Source organism: Hemiscyllium ocellatum, chromosome 9 (genome assembly GCF_020745735.1).
Source record: "Hemiscyllium ocellatum isolate sHemOce1 chromosome 9, sHemOce1.pat.X.cur, whole genome shotgun sequence".
Taxonomy (NCBI): domain Eukaryota; kingdom Metazoa; phylum Chordata; class Chondrichthyes; order Orectolobiformes; family Hemiscylliidae; genus Hemiscyllium; species Hemiscyllium ocellatum.
Genome location: NC_083409.1, coordinates 46,581,590 through 46,595,799, shown reverse-complemented (window position 1 = coordinate 46,595,799; position 14,210 = coordinate 46,581,590). Strand labels below are relative to the sequence as shown.

General features: G+C 39.4%; 1 protein-coding gene across 3 annotated transcripts in view; it reads left to right on the top strand.

The window, feature by feature from the left end:
- stxbp3 (syntaxin binding protein 3) overlaps positions 1 to 14,210 on the top strand; it is a 62,354-nt gene that overhangs the window by 35,920 nt on the left and 12,224 nt on the right. For all 3 annotated transcript variants that reach the window (XM_060830220.1, XM_060830222.1, XM_060830221.1), the window contains 7 exons: positions 1,726 to 1,827; positions 3,629 to 3,686; positions 5,283 to 5,348; positions 6,848 to 6,928; positions 7,114 to 7,252; positions 11,412 to 11,515; positions 11,841 to 11,939. In XM_060830220.1, coding sequence (XP_060686203.1) covers positions 1,726 to 1,827; positions 3,629 to 3,686; positions 5,283 to 5,348; positions 6,848 to 6,928; positions 7,114 to 7,252; positions 11,412 to 11,515; positions 11,841 to 11,939 — 649 coding nt within the window. The remainder of the gene's footprint in view (positions 1 to 1,725; positions 1,828 to 3,628; positions 3,687 to 5,282; positions 5,349 to 6,847; positions 6,929 to 7,113; positions 7,253 to 11,411; positions 11,516 to 11,840; positions 11,940 to 14,210) is intronic.

Below are 14,210 nucleotides of genomic sequence, written 5' to 3'. Positions count from 1 at the left end.
ATGCAAGATCTTCGCAAGTGGCGAAGCAATTGCATTTCTCGTTTCCCAAAGCAGCCGAGGACAAATCTGGTCCGGGCCTGGTGACTTGTCAATCTTAATGTTTGACAAAATTTTCAGCACATCAGCTTCCTCTATCCATTCCAGTATGCACACCCACTTTTCAAAGGTTTCATTCACGACAAGGTTCATTTCTTTCATAAAGACAGAAGAAAAAAACTCATTTAGGGCTTCCCCTACCTCCTCAGACTCCACACACCAATTCCCTGTGCTATCCCTGATCGGCCCTACTCTTCCTTTGACCATTCTCTTATTCCTCATCTAAGTGTAAAATGCCTTTGTATTCTCCCTAATCTGTTCTGCCAAGCCTTTCTCGTGCCCCCTCCTGGCTCTCCTCAGGCCATTTTTGAGCTCCTTCCCCGCCTGCCTGTAATCTTCTAGAGCTGAGCTTGACCCTAACCTTATGTAAGCTACCTTTTTTCCTTTTGGCAAGAAGCTCCATCGCTCTCGTCATCCAAGGTTCCTTTATCTTACCGCTTCTTGCCTGTCTCAGAGGGACATATTTATTCATCACTTGCAACAACTGTTCCTTAAACAATCTCCACATGTCTACAGTGCCTTTACCATGGAACAATTGCTCCCAATCCATGCTTCCTAACTCATGTCTAATCGCATCATGGTTTCCTCTTCCCCAAATAAATATCCTCCCATTTTGCCTAATCCTCTCCTTCTCCATAGCTATGTGGAATGTGAGGCAGTTGTGGTCACTATCTCCAAAATGCTCTCCCACAACAAGATCTGATACCTGCCCCGGCTCGTTTCCGAGCACCAAATCTAGAATGGCCTCTCCCCTTTCGGCCTGTCAACGTACTGAGTTAGGAAACCCTCCTGAACACACCTTACAAAAACAGCTCCATTCAAATCTTCTGCTCGAAAGAGCTTCCAATCAATATTGGGAAAGTTAAAGTCACCCATTACAACAACCCTACTACGTCCACACTTTTCCAAATTCTGCCAACCTATGCTTTCTTCCATCTCCCTGCTGCTATTCGGGGGCCTGTAGTAAACCCCTAATGAGGTGACTTCTCTCTTGCTGTTCCTAATTTCCACCCATACTGACTCGGTAGGCAGATCTTCCTCGACAATAGAAGCTTCTGTAGCTGTGATACCCTCTCTGATTAGTAATGCTACACCCCCTCCTCTTTTTCTCCCCTCCCTATTCTTTTTAAATGCTCTAAACCCTGGAACATCCAGCAACCATTCCAGCTCCTGAGAAACTTGTATGTAATGCATGCAATTGATCCATATTTAATGCTCGTAGTACTAGCATTAAAATAAAAATAAAATTCAAACACATTCCACCCAAATGTGTGGACACAGACAACACTTACAAAAAGTACTTCATCTCTTTTGATATCATTGAAAAGTTGCAGATTGTGAATATTGAAGTTTTTGGGTTAGTAGTGTCGTGCTTTTTGGACTTAGTTTTGTAGGCTAGTGTGTGATTATGGGTTTTAAAGCATAACATCACAAGGCTCATTTTGTGTCATCCTTGGTCGTACAGGATATAAGAAGGGAGTCTGATTCCTCCCTCACCCTTGTGTCTGAAATATGCAGGTCTGTGATAGACATAAACTTGTTGAAAGATTGGAAGAATGTGGAGTCTGAATTGCAATGCAATCAGTGTTTATTGACAGGACATTAAGTCCTTTTTTGTAATTTTAATAGATACCAAATAAAGGATGAAAGTACAACCAAAGAGGCCCTTTTGGATGAGGATGACGAACTCTGGGTAAAATTGCGGCATTTACATATTGCCGAAGTTAGCGAGTATGTATAAACTCCTTCTGTTAGACAATTTATCTTCGCTCTTCCTGGAAATGTAAGTTAATGCTTCTGGTCTAGTGACCCTTCTTCAGACCACCCTGAGGAAGGGTCTCTCAACCCAAAGCATTAATTCTGATTTCTCTCAACAGATGTTGCCAGAGTTGTTCAGCTTTTCCAGCAATTTCTGTTTTTGTTTGTGATTTACAGCATCCACAGTTCTTTTGGTTTTTTAATCCAACATTTTAGCTCTGATTCATTCTCTATATTGCTGACTGACTTGGTGTATATTTAGTGTTTTCTCTTTTAACTGCTATCTTCCAGCGTCCATGGTATTCAGCTTTTAAAATAGCATGTTATCTTTGTGCAATGTCACAGGATTTCCAAGAATCTTTTAAAATCCATCAAAATAGGCAGGAACATGAAAGTTGTGTTTTTTTAATTATGAATGTTCATATTGTGACAACCCAATTACTGTAGTTGGTCAAGTGGAAAATAGACAGTATTTCAGATATGTAAACAGATAGTTATGTATTTTAGGGTAAATAAAATCTGCAATTGATGAAGGGTCTGGAGCTGATTTCACTTGTGGACTGGACAGGTTTCTAAATGCTGTCCTGTATAGTTGAGTGGGGCAAAATTACTTTTGCATTTTAAAACCAGCATCCTTGCAGTGGGACATTTATGTTTTATGGGAGGGTGGAAAGAAATATAAATTCTTCTTCTCTCGCCTTTGTTTCTGAGCTTCTGGTCTTCGCCACAAGTGCCTATTGTGTCTCAGGAGGAAAAGAATTCAATCAGCCTGTTTTCTTTAGGCACTCCTCCACTCTAGATTATACAATCGGGGAAGAAGTATCAGTTCCAATTATTTTTGCAGAACAATAGTGCCGTGTCTGCGTGGGTTTCCTCCGGGTGCTCTGGTTCCTCCCACAATCCAAAGATCTGCAGGTTAAGTGGATTGGCCATACTAAATTGCCCATAGTATTCAGGGATGTTTAGATTAAGGGCATTAGTCAGGAGTAAAATGTAGAGTAGTAGGGTAGGGGAATGGATCTGGGTGGGTTATTCTTCAGAGGGTCGGTGTGGATTTGTTGGGTCGAAGGGCCTGTTTCTACACTGTAGGGATTCTATTCTTCTACAGATTCTTCTAAATACAAGAGCTGATGAAATATTTCAGTCAAACCATATGTTCTGGGTCACTCTAATTGTGAGAATATTTACCTCACTAGCTGATTAATAGGCTATAATAAACTACTGTAATTTGTTTTGGTCAGTATTATAATGACTTGTCATTGTCAAACTTCTGAAGCAACTACAGTTGTTGCTTTAGATTAAATTGTCTATAAACTGTTGATCTGAAGTGTTCCAAGATTTTGATTTAGACCTATTAAACCTCAAACTGCAGTTGCACTGCAGCTCTGAAAGAGAGTTCATGGAGATTCAGTATTTATTAGAGGTATCGACCAATAATTCAGTCATTGCCAATAACTTGAAATAAAGTAATTGTCACAACAAAAGCACTTGATTTAGAAAAAAATCAAGTTTAAGTTTTAAATACCTTTCCTATAGTTTGAGAGAAAACAGTGCATTGGATGTCACAGTGTTGCATGTAAGTGGAGCTTTTTTCATGAAGGTGGTATTTCTTTTAGTCATCATTCAAATTAATAAAATTGCTAAATTTTGTTACCACAGTAGGATCAGCCTACAATTTGATTACATTAATCCCAGGTACAGCAGGGGAAAAGCCAATGACATAAATTATTTTGACTTAAAAATAAGCATTTTATTAACTTTTATTTTTAAACAGAAAAATTCCCAAGTTGGTAAAAGAGCTTTCCAAAAGCCATCAGACTACAGAAGGAAAGGTAAATATTTATGCACATTTTGTATAACTAGCATTCCACGAACTTTATGTTGATGTTCCCAAAGTGTAGATATGGTCAGGATTGAAATCTGGTCATGAGCAACAATTTCAGTTGCTCATATTTGTCAACTTGACTGACATGACAGTTATAAAACCTGAATTACATTAATTGTAAATTCTGGGTTGCTAGCCCTGCCTCCACTTTAGCTTAAAAGCTTTGAGGGTTGACGATACCCTGGTAGCAATTTCTTCATCTGTTTCCAAACTATTATCCCTCCTATTTCAATATGGAGCTTCTTGGTTTAGCTGTTACTCGGCAGAGAAAGAAATATCTCAGCAACTTTTGCAGATTCTAACCATTTCAGCACTCTCTCTTAAATAGTTTTGTTCCAATTTTAAAATGAACGCCCATCATCTTGTTCAGATTTTCTACATCAGTGAAGATAGTTTCTCTCTATTTATCTTAATGAATTCCGTAATGATTTTAAATGCCTAAAATTGATCATCTATCAATCTCCTAAACTTGAAGGTGTGCAAACCAACTTTCTGCATCCTGTGCTACTACTTTACCCGTTCAATCATTGATTTAATTGTGGTGAATCTCTGCTGTACGCACTTTTTGATTCATGTTTTGGCCTGCGCCCTAGTTCTTAGTGATCTATAAGCATGGGCAATAAATATCTACAACCAGCAATTTGGTTAAAGTTGGCAAATTTGCATATGATATCAAAATGGGGACAATAGAGGAATTTCAAATTGATCCTTGTAAATGCTATGAGTGAATCAACCAACAGCAGGTTAATTAAACGTGGAAAAAGTGCACAGTAATTCACATAGGTAGGGAACATAAGAGCGATACCTACTCCTAAGAATGGTTGTGTTGAAACTAAACAAATGAAAAAAAATCCAAGTATCTTTAATCAGCTCAATGCTCAACAAACCCATTAATGCTGAGTACAGTAAACCATGACAACAGTATATTGAAGGACATTGCTTAAACAGTTGGGTGCAAGTCAATGGGACATGTAGACACTGATGTAGTGCTCCAGTCAGAATACATCTTGAGTTCTGTGTCCAGTTCCAATTTGCCAAGTTATAAGAGAGATTTTGAAATGCTGGGAATAATGCACTGAAGTGCTGCAAAGCTGACTCCTCATTGTGTTGCACCTTAAACAGAAAGACAAACTGAAGAGGCTTTTCAGTCTGTGAAGGAGAGATTTCAGAAATGGTCTTTGTGATAGATAAGCTACAAAAGGAAGTGAAAAAATTAAATATGGAATATTTGATCATGTCACATGTAAAGAGATCCAAGTGAAAAGTCCTGGAGTATTTCAAGAAAATAATGAGCTGCTGAATGGAGATTTTAATATGAATGGATTAACTAAGATGGCTGAAACACCTCCCTTATCCATAATTCTCTTGTGAAATAACAATTCCTTTATACCAACGGCTTAATTTTACTGTTGTCATAAATCTCCAAAGAAATTGCAGCAGCAAAATGTACATTAACAAAACTGAATGTCAGTGTCTATAAGTGGAGCCTCATTATATTATGCTTGCCTTTGATTTTTTTTCTGGCAATCTTTTTGTCTTGCAGGTCACTCTCAGCTCTTTATCACAAATGATGAAAAAGTTGCCCCACTACCGAAAGCAAAAGACCAAGGTACAAAATAAACTGCATTGAATTCCATATTTTGTGTAATGCAATATAATAACTCTTCAGAATGAATGTATTCACATCTGCTCTTATTTAGAGCTAATACAGCATATGTAGAGTAATCTTACCTGAGAATAGAAGTCTGAAAATAAATCATTTTTCATAGTGATAAATTAGATACATTTTATGGGAAAAGGTTTTGAGCATTTTGTTTTAATGAAAATATTACAGCCTCCTCATGGGTAATTAGGATTGGGGGTGAACCAGAAAATCTCATCCCCAAATAAACAGAAATATGGACACATTTGGGCACCAAGTAGGGATTGGGAGAGGTGATGATAGTGATCAAATAGGTGGTTTTCTAGATTACAGGTTCTAACAGGGGTGGAGTGAGAAGATGAGTTACTTGCTGCAGTATTCCTAACCTTTGGCCTTCTATACATTTAGCTAGCTAATCCAGTTTAGTTTCTAGTGAGTGGTAGCCCACAGGATGGTGATCATGGTGGATTCAGTGGAAGCAATGGCCTAATGGTATAACCACTGGATTGTTATTCCAGAGACTCACGTGATCCTCTGGCACCCAGATTCGAATCCCACCACAGCAGATGGTGGATTGTGAATTCAATAAAAATCTGGAATTAAGAGTCAATTGATGACCATGAATTCATCATCAATTGTCAGAAAAACATATCTGGTTCATTAATGTCCTTCAGGGAAGGAAACTGCCATCCTTACCTGGTCTGACCTACATGTGACTCCAAACCCGAAGCAATATGGTTAACTCTTAACTGCCCTGTAGGCAATTAGGGATGAGCAATAAATGCTGACCTAGCCAGCAATGCTCTCATCCCATGAATGAATTTTTTCAAAAAATGTAAAATTCTGCAATGGTAACACCACTTATTGTCTGTGGGTGATGGTTAGATTCTCCCTTGTTTAAGGTGGTCATTGCTTGGTCCTTGCCTGGTGGGAATGTTACTTTTCACTTGTCAGCCCATATTTGAATATTGCCAAGATCCTGCTGCATTTGGACATGGACTGCTTTAGTGCAGGAATGGTGCTCAGTCATGGTGCAATCATCAGTTAACATCCCCACTTCTGACCTAATGATCAAGGGAAGGTCATTGGTGAAATAGGCCGAGGACACGTCCATGAGGAATTCCTACAGAGATGTCCTTCGACCTCTTTCTAGGCATGACTCCAACCAGTGAGCCATAACTCTGTCAACTGTGCCTTGATATCAAGTGCAATCACATTCTCACCTCAACTTTTTATTGTCCTGTTAATTAAATGGCGCAATGGACCAATAAAATATGTACCTCATTGATACAATGAGCTATAATTCTGTCGATAATAGGTGAAGGACAGTATTTTTCTCAAAGGGCAGGATTTTGGCTCAATTCAGAGAATTTGATCATTAAGTTTGGACTTACTTGGGCTTTTTGTTTAAATCTGATTGAAGTTAAAGAAAACATTTTTGCTTATCTTGCTTTCTCTCACTGTAGCAAACAGTTCACCTGAACTTGGCTGAAGATTGCATGGGTCACTTCCATGGAACAGTAGAAAAACTCTGCAAGGCTGAGCAGGTAACTGTTATTCTTTAGCTTCTGAACACTGGAAATTACAATTTTGCGAAACAAATGATAGTTTCGTGAATGTTATTTTGTAATTAAAAGATTGAACATGGTTTTGGTAAAATTTATCTAAATAAGAAACTTGTTCAAAGATTTGTTGACATCCATTATTAATAAAGAAGTGTTCTTTCCTGAAGGACCTTGCCATGGGAGCTGATGCACAACGGCAAAAAATTAAGGATCCGATGAGAATCATTCTGCCCATTTTGCTGGATAAGTCCATCAAAAGTTATGACAAATTAAGGATCATCTTGCTCTATATCTTCCACGTGAATGGTACAGTAAATGTGACATTGGTTCGGAATCTAGGGTTTGTTTTGTTTATTTATGAATTCAGTGATGTGAAAAGTCAGCAGTTTTACAAATTAAAATACATTTTATAAATAGATTCAGAGGAATGGCACCAACCCATTAGCTTTGTTTTTCATAGTAGTGATGGGTTGCAATTTACCATCCTTTCACACGAAACCAAGATGATAATCTGATTCTCAGAGCAGGGTCTAAAGAAAAGTTGTAGTGAGCTCAAAACCATGACTCTGTTTCTCTCTCCACAGTCACTCCCAGACATGCTTTGTTTCTCCGGCACTTTCTGTTTTTGTTTCAGATCTTCAGCAATTGCCATAATTTGCATTTATTACATTTTATTTGGGCAGCACGGTGGCTCAGTGGTTAGCACTGCTGCCTCACAGTGCCAGGGACCTGGGTTTGATTCCAGCCACAGGCAACTGTTGGTGGGACGTTTGCACATTCTCCCCATGTTTGCGTGTTTTTCCTAGGGTGCACTGGTTTCCTCCCACAGTCCAAAGATGTGCAGGTCAGGTGCATTGGTCATGCTAAGGCCCATAGTGTTAGGTGCATTAGTCAGGGGTAAATATAGGTAAGGGGAATGGGTCTGGGTGGGTTACTCTTTGGAGGGTCGGTGTGGACTTGTTGGGCCGAAGGGTCTGTTTCCATACTGTAGGGAATCCAATCTAATCTGCAATAATGTTTTAGTCGTTTAATTGACTTGATTTTTGTTGTGGCAACTGGTGCTCTAATCATTTTGAATATAGGTATTAATTAAATCTATAGTATTAGTGGAATAAAAGGCAACACTTTTGTGAGTGTTTTCCTGATCTTGCAAGACAATCTTCCAGACAATTCCTGCTTTAGCTGTGTAGATAATAATGGCCTGGCAGCCACAACAAACAGGGGCAGGCATAGGCCACTTGGCAGATCAAATTGGCTTCTTCATTAATTATGGCCAGGACAGATCTGATTGTGGATTTAACTGCACTTTCCCACCTATCCTTCATAACCCCAAACACTCTTGTCAATCAAACATCAACCTAACTTGCCTTGAATTTATTCCATTGGTTTTTGTGAAAGCTAATTCTTAAGACTAACAAATTTGAGAGATGGAATTCCTTCCCATCTCCATCATCATCATCATAATTGGGAGACCCCTTATTTTTAAGCAATGACCCCTAGTTTCAGAATTTCTCACAAAAAAAGGAAACCTCATTTAGCCTCTACTCTGTCAAATGCCCGTAAGAATCTTGTACGTTTGCACAGCATTACCTCTCAAATTTGTAAACTGCAATGAGTATAGGCCTAACCTGTTCATCATTTCCTCAAGATTTAAAAAAAAATCCATCAGGAATTGGCTTGGTGAACCTTCTCTCAACTGCTTTCATTGCAACATGCCCCTCCTTTTAATAAGAGACCAAAACTGTACCCAGCAGTCCAGGTGTGGCCTCAACAATGCCCTGTACAACTGTAGCAAGACTTGTTTACTCTTGTACTCTATCTTTAGCAATGAAGGCCAGCACCGATTTGGTTTCCTAGTCACTTGATGTACTTGGATTCTGACTTATTGTGATTCATGTAAAAAAATGCCCGCCCAGATCCTTCAATACTGCAGCGTTCTGCAGTCTCTCTCCAATTAAATAATATGCTAAATTTCTGTTATTTCTGCCAAAGGGACATTGTATCTTCCCACATTATACTCTGCTCGTTTTCTACCCATTTATTTAACCCGTTTTTATTTCTTTACAAACTCTTTGCATCCTCATAAATTGCTTTTTTACCTAATTTTTGTGTCATCAGCAAATTTGTTTACAATACAGTCTATACCTTCATCTGAGTCATTATAAGTAAGGCCCCAAATCTGATCTCTATAGCACTCCACTAATTACACTTTGCCAATTTGAAAATGACTCATTATCCTTGAATCTCTGTTCTCTGAATCATAGAATTATACAATACAGAAGAGGCAACTTGACCCATTGTAGTAGTTTTGGCGATACAAACACAATCTATGCAATCGGACTTCCCTGCACTAGGCCTATAACCTTGAATGTTATGAAAATTAATTCAAGTGATCATCGAAGTACTTTTTAAATGTTGTGAGGTTTCCTACCTCAACTACCCTCCAAGGTAGTGCAATCCAGGTCTCCACCAACCTCTGGGTGAAAAAGCTTTTTCTCAAATCCCCCAAACCTCCTCTATTTCACTTTAAAATTATGCCCCCTTGTATTTGGGCCTTTGACTAAGGGGAACTGTTGTTTTCTATTCACCCTGTGTATGCCCATATAATCTGAAACACGTCTATCAGGTTCTCCTCTCAGCCTTCTCTACTCCTAAGAAAACAACCTGAGCCTATCTAGCTTCTGTTCATAGCTGCTTGTTAGCCAACCCTCTTTATCGATCCCAACAACATGTGCTGATCAAAAAATGATAACTTTGTCTTATATGATTTTTGATAGCTATGATGACTGCATGATTGATTGATTGTATTATGATTTCTAAATGTCCTGCTATTACCATATAAATAATAGATTTTGGCATTTTCACAGTAACCGATGTAAGACTAATTAATGACCTCCTATGGCACTCAGAATCCCTACGCTGTGGAAATAGGCTGTTTGGCCCACTGAGTCCACAGCAACCCTCTGAGGAGCATCCCATCCAGACCCACCTCCCTAACCTATTCCTGTATTTACCACAGCTAATCCACTTAGCATGGTTCCCTGGATAGCATGGCCCGCCTTCCTAACCTGAACATCTTTGGATTGTGGGAGGAAACTGAAGCACCTGGCAGAAACCCACGCAGACATAGGGAGAATATGCAAACTCCTCTCAGCTGGTTGCCCAGGAGTAGCATTGAACCCACAGCCTTGGTGCTGTGAGGTAGCAGTGCTAACCATTGAGCCCAGCTGTATTAAAGATGAGAATGGGCATAATGTGATAGAATTTCACATTTGGTGTGAGTGAGAAAAATTGGTGTTTAAAGCTAATGTCTTAAAAATTAAATAAAGGCATTGACAAGAGTATGAAGACAGGCTTTGCTAAAGTGGAGCACGAAAATAGAAGAAAGTTTCTCCATCTTGAACTGAGTGTGAAATTTGTCATGTTCTGAACACTGTTAACCTAGAGGATGTACTGCTATAAGATCATTCTTTAATCCTGTCTATGTGCACATTACCAGGTCCATATTTAAGCTGCTTCCTGGTTGGTTCCTAAATGTATTGTTTAGAAACAAAGTACCTCGAATACACCTTAAGAACACTTCATCTCGGCTACTTTTGCCAATTTTTGATTCGAAGTACCTAGTCGAAGGGCTTTGACTGTCTTTAGGAATAGGAGTCCAAGTAACTCTTACCCCCTCCCTGATCATCTAAAGACTAGACTCCAGTTCTTCAAATTTGAGCTGGAGTTCCTGAAGATATTTAATGCAGATGTGGTTGACATGGATCACACAGGTGCCTCCCAGCTACAGTTGCAATACATCACTTGCCCTGTCAGCTTTATTGTGTTGTACTTTAACTTATTATGTTTCCATTTTCAAACTTTCAATCGACTGTACCAAAGCACTTATACCAAAGTAGTTTAGCAAGTTAAACTATAAATCTAATTCAATACTTCTATCTCCCCCTGTACTGGTTCAAAGACCTGTGTTTTGTTGGATATAACTTTAAAAACTCCCAGTTATCTATCTGCCCTCTTAATTGAAGCCTTGAACACCCGCCAGTGTCTGGAGGCTCCACCCAGTTTCCAAGTTAGCACTTGTACCTCATTGCACTCTGGCCTTGTTATCCTCTGTTCCCACACAAAGTGATATTTATGGTGCACTAGATGTAAGCCTGAAATAACTTGGTTTCTGCAAAATAAGCCTGAGAAATAGTGGGTGAATCTGGAACATCTATTCTTGCCCTTTCCTGACCCCACCCTAGAACTGTCTACCATGAAATAGTATGTTTCTATCCAGCTTCATAGCCAGGCACATACTAAGACTCTGTCAATGGCTTATCAGGCATATTCATATGCATATTGTATTGTTGGAAGTTAGAAACAAGTGTTTAAATGTGACATGGATCATGTGTTTGTAAAACAAATTTGATGGGATTCTGTTATAAGATGATCACTGCTTATTTGCTTTCGCTTTCCAATAAAGGCACTACAGAGGAGAACCTTAGAAAGCTTATCCAGCATGGAAAGGTTACAGAGTACCATAATATTATTGAAAATTGGAAGTTTCTTGATGTACCCATTTTCTCTGTAAGTTAAACCATCAGACCAGTTATTAAATGACTTCGTATTTTTATATTTGGTTTTGGTTGGACTTCACACTGGAAGTGAAGCAGAAGTGAATTTTTAAAAACCATGGGAGCTATTTTCTCAACTTTGGAGGAAATGTGTTGATTGGCAAATTTAAACCGACAGATGCATTTTACTGTCAGCTCCTCCTGGTTTTTTTCTTTCCCTTTTGCACAGAAGGGCCAATAACTTATTTAACTGAAAAATGTGAACATAATCATGTCTGACAATGATATTGTTAACATTTGCTTAAAATGTTTCCCTTTTAATGCATGCCTTTTGCCAGGCTGATGGTCAGAACCATAAACTTTCTCGGAAGGATCGCAGTGACGAGGAGAGCTACCAGCTTTCCAGATGGACACCGTTCATTAAAGATATCATGGAGGTAACATTATCTGAAGTATAAATACACAATACTTCTCTTTATTTGAATACATTGTTATGTTTTATAGCATTAAAGTCATTAGGATATTTAAAAATGTCTGTTCATATTGATAACAACATAATTTAGTTGCAAACGTTGCTATTACAAATAGTTTCTGGGATATAGTGTAGCAGCTCCCAATTACATTTACTTCAATAGTGTGTTGCTCTAATTTGAAACTCTATAATTATAACTTAAATCTATATTTTTAGTAGTTTTGCAGGTATTAACTCATTCTCTTTTCCATTGCCATTCCCTATGACTGTACCTGTCACTGTATGTTCTGACCTTCTGTGTCTTGGCTACTGTGTCAAACAATGTCTTAATTTTAAAAATCTCAGACTTGTTTTCAAATCTCTCCATGGCCTCACCCTTATCTGTCTCTGTAGTCTTCTCCAGTCCCACATTCATAGAATCATAGAATCCCTACAGTGTGGAAGCAGGCTATTTAACCCATTGAGTTCACATCGACACTCCAAAAAGCATCCCACTCAAACCCACCCCCTACCTTATCCATGTAACCCTGCGTTTCCCATGACTAATCCACCTAGCCTGCACATCCCTGGACAATATGGGGCAATTTAGCATGGCCAATCCACCTAATCTGCACGTTTTTGGATTGTGGGAGGAAAACGGAGCACCCAGAGGAAGCCCATGCAAACTCCAGTCACCTGAGACTGGAATTGAACCCAGGTCTCTGGTGCTGTGAGACAGCAGTACTAACCACTGAGCCACTGTGTGCCCTCTGTGTTTCTCTAATTCTGGCCTCTTTCTCATCCCCAAACTTAATGCCTCTGTCATTGGATGCCATGTTTTCAGTAGCCTAAAGCACTGAGCTCTGCCGCATAGTAACTACACCTCTCTTCCCCTCTACTTTCTACTGCACTTTCTTCCTTTGAGACATTCCTTTAAAACCTGTTGTTTGACCAAGCTTTGCTTCATCTGATCTTGCATTTCTGTACATGGCTTATTGTCATACTTAGTTTTACATTATCCTGAGACATCTTTTATCATTAAAGGCGCAATATAAATTAATGTTTTTTCACTTTCTTTTTCTTTCTTCCCGTTTCCCCCTCCCCCACCCACAATATTTTAAAATTTGTGTCAACAACAGACTGCATTTCTGATTTCCTTCAACAGAGAGAGCAACATTGTATCTGATTTATTTTGTTTGCCTAAATTAAATTAATTAATAAAGTAAAGGCAAGATGTAAGAGGAAATCTGGTGATTGCCTAGACAGCAACATGTTCTCAGTTAAATGAATGAGGCAGCTGCTGTCCAATACTGATAGTGTCACTGGGAGTGGGGATGGCCACTGCTGGTATTGTACTCGGGTTAACACTGTCTCTGGAGGGAATAGAGGATGCAGCAATGAGTGGGGCTTGCAGATAAGGGTTTACAGATAGGTGAGGGGGTGCCTTCCCACAAAGGACCTCCTTTCCTGATGCTGGGTCCCTTGCTTGGGTACTTTGTCTGAGTACAAGGGACCTCCTTCCTGCCAGAACACTGTGGACAAATCTGTTAGCTAGAAGATGGGCTGGATTCCAAGTTCCTCATTCAAGTAGTGGCAGGGTGAGGTCCTTAAGTGGGATGAGTTGAGGATGGGAGGAATTTCCAGCCTCTTGCTTGATTTAAGGATAGGGGGGAGGAGGTGGAGAAATGGGGTGGAAATAGATTTGGATGCAAATATAGATGGGTGGGTTAGTAAGTTTGCGGACCATGTGGAGATTGGTGGAGTTGTGGATAGTATAGAAGGTTGTCAAAGGATACAACGGGATATAGATCAGTTGCAGTTATGGGCAGAGAAATGGCCAATGGAGTTTAATCCAGGTAAGTTTGAGGTGCTGCGCTTTGGCACATCAAATGTAAAGGAAAAGTATACAGTTAATGGCAGGACCCTGAACTGGTGTACTGTGGAATCTTAGGGTTCAAGTCCACAGCTCCCTGAAAGTGGCCATGCAAGTAGATAAGGTGAGAAAGAAGGCATATAGCATGTTTGTCTTTACTGGTTGGGGAATTAAGTACAAGAGTCAGGATGTCATGTTGCAGCTTTATAAGACTTTGGTTATGCCACACTTATAGTATTACATTCAGTTCTGGTTGCCACGTGACAGGAAAAATGTGGAGGCTTTGGAGGGGGTGCAGAAAAGGATGCTGCCTTGATTAAATGGTATGAGCTATAAGGAGAGGCTGGAAAAAACATATTATTTTGTCTGGAGCGGCGGAGGCTG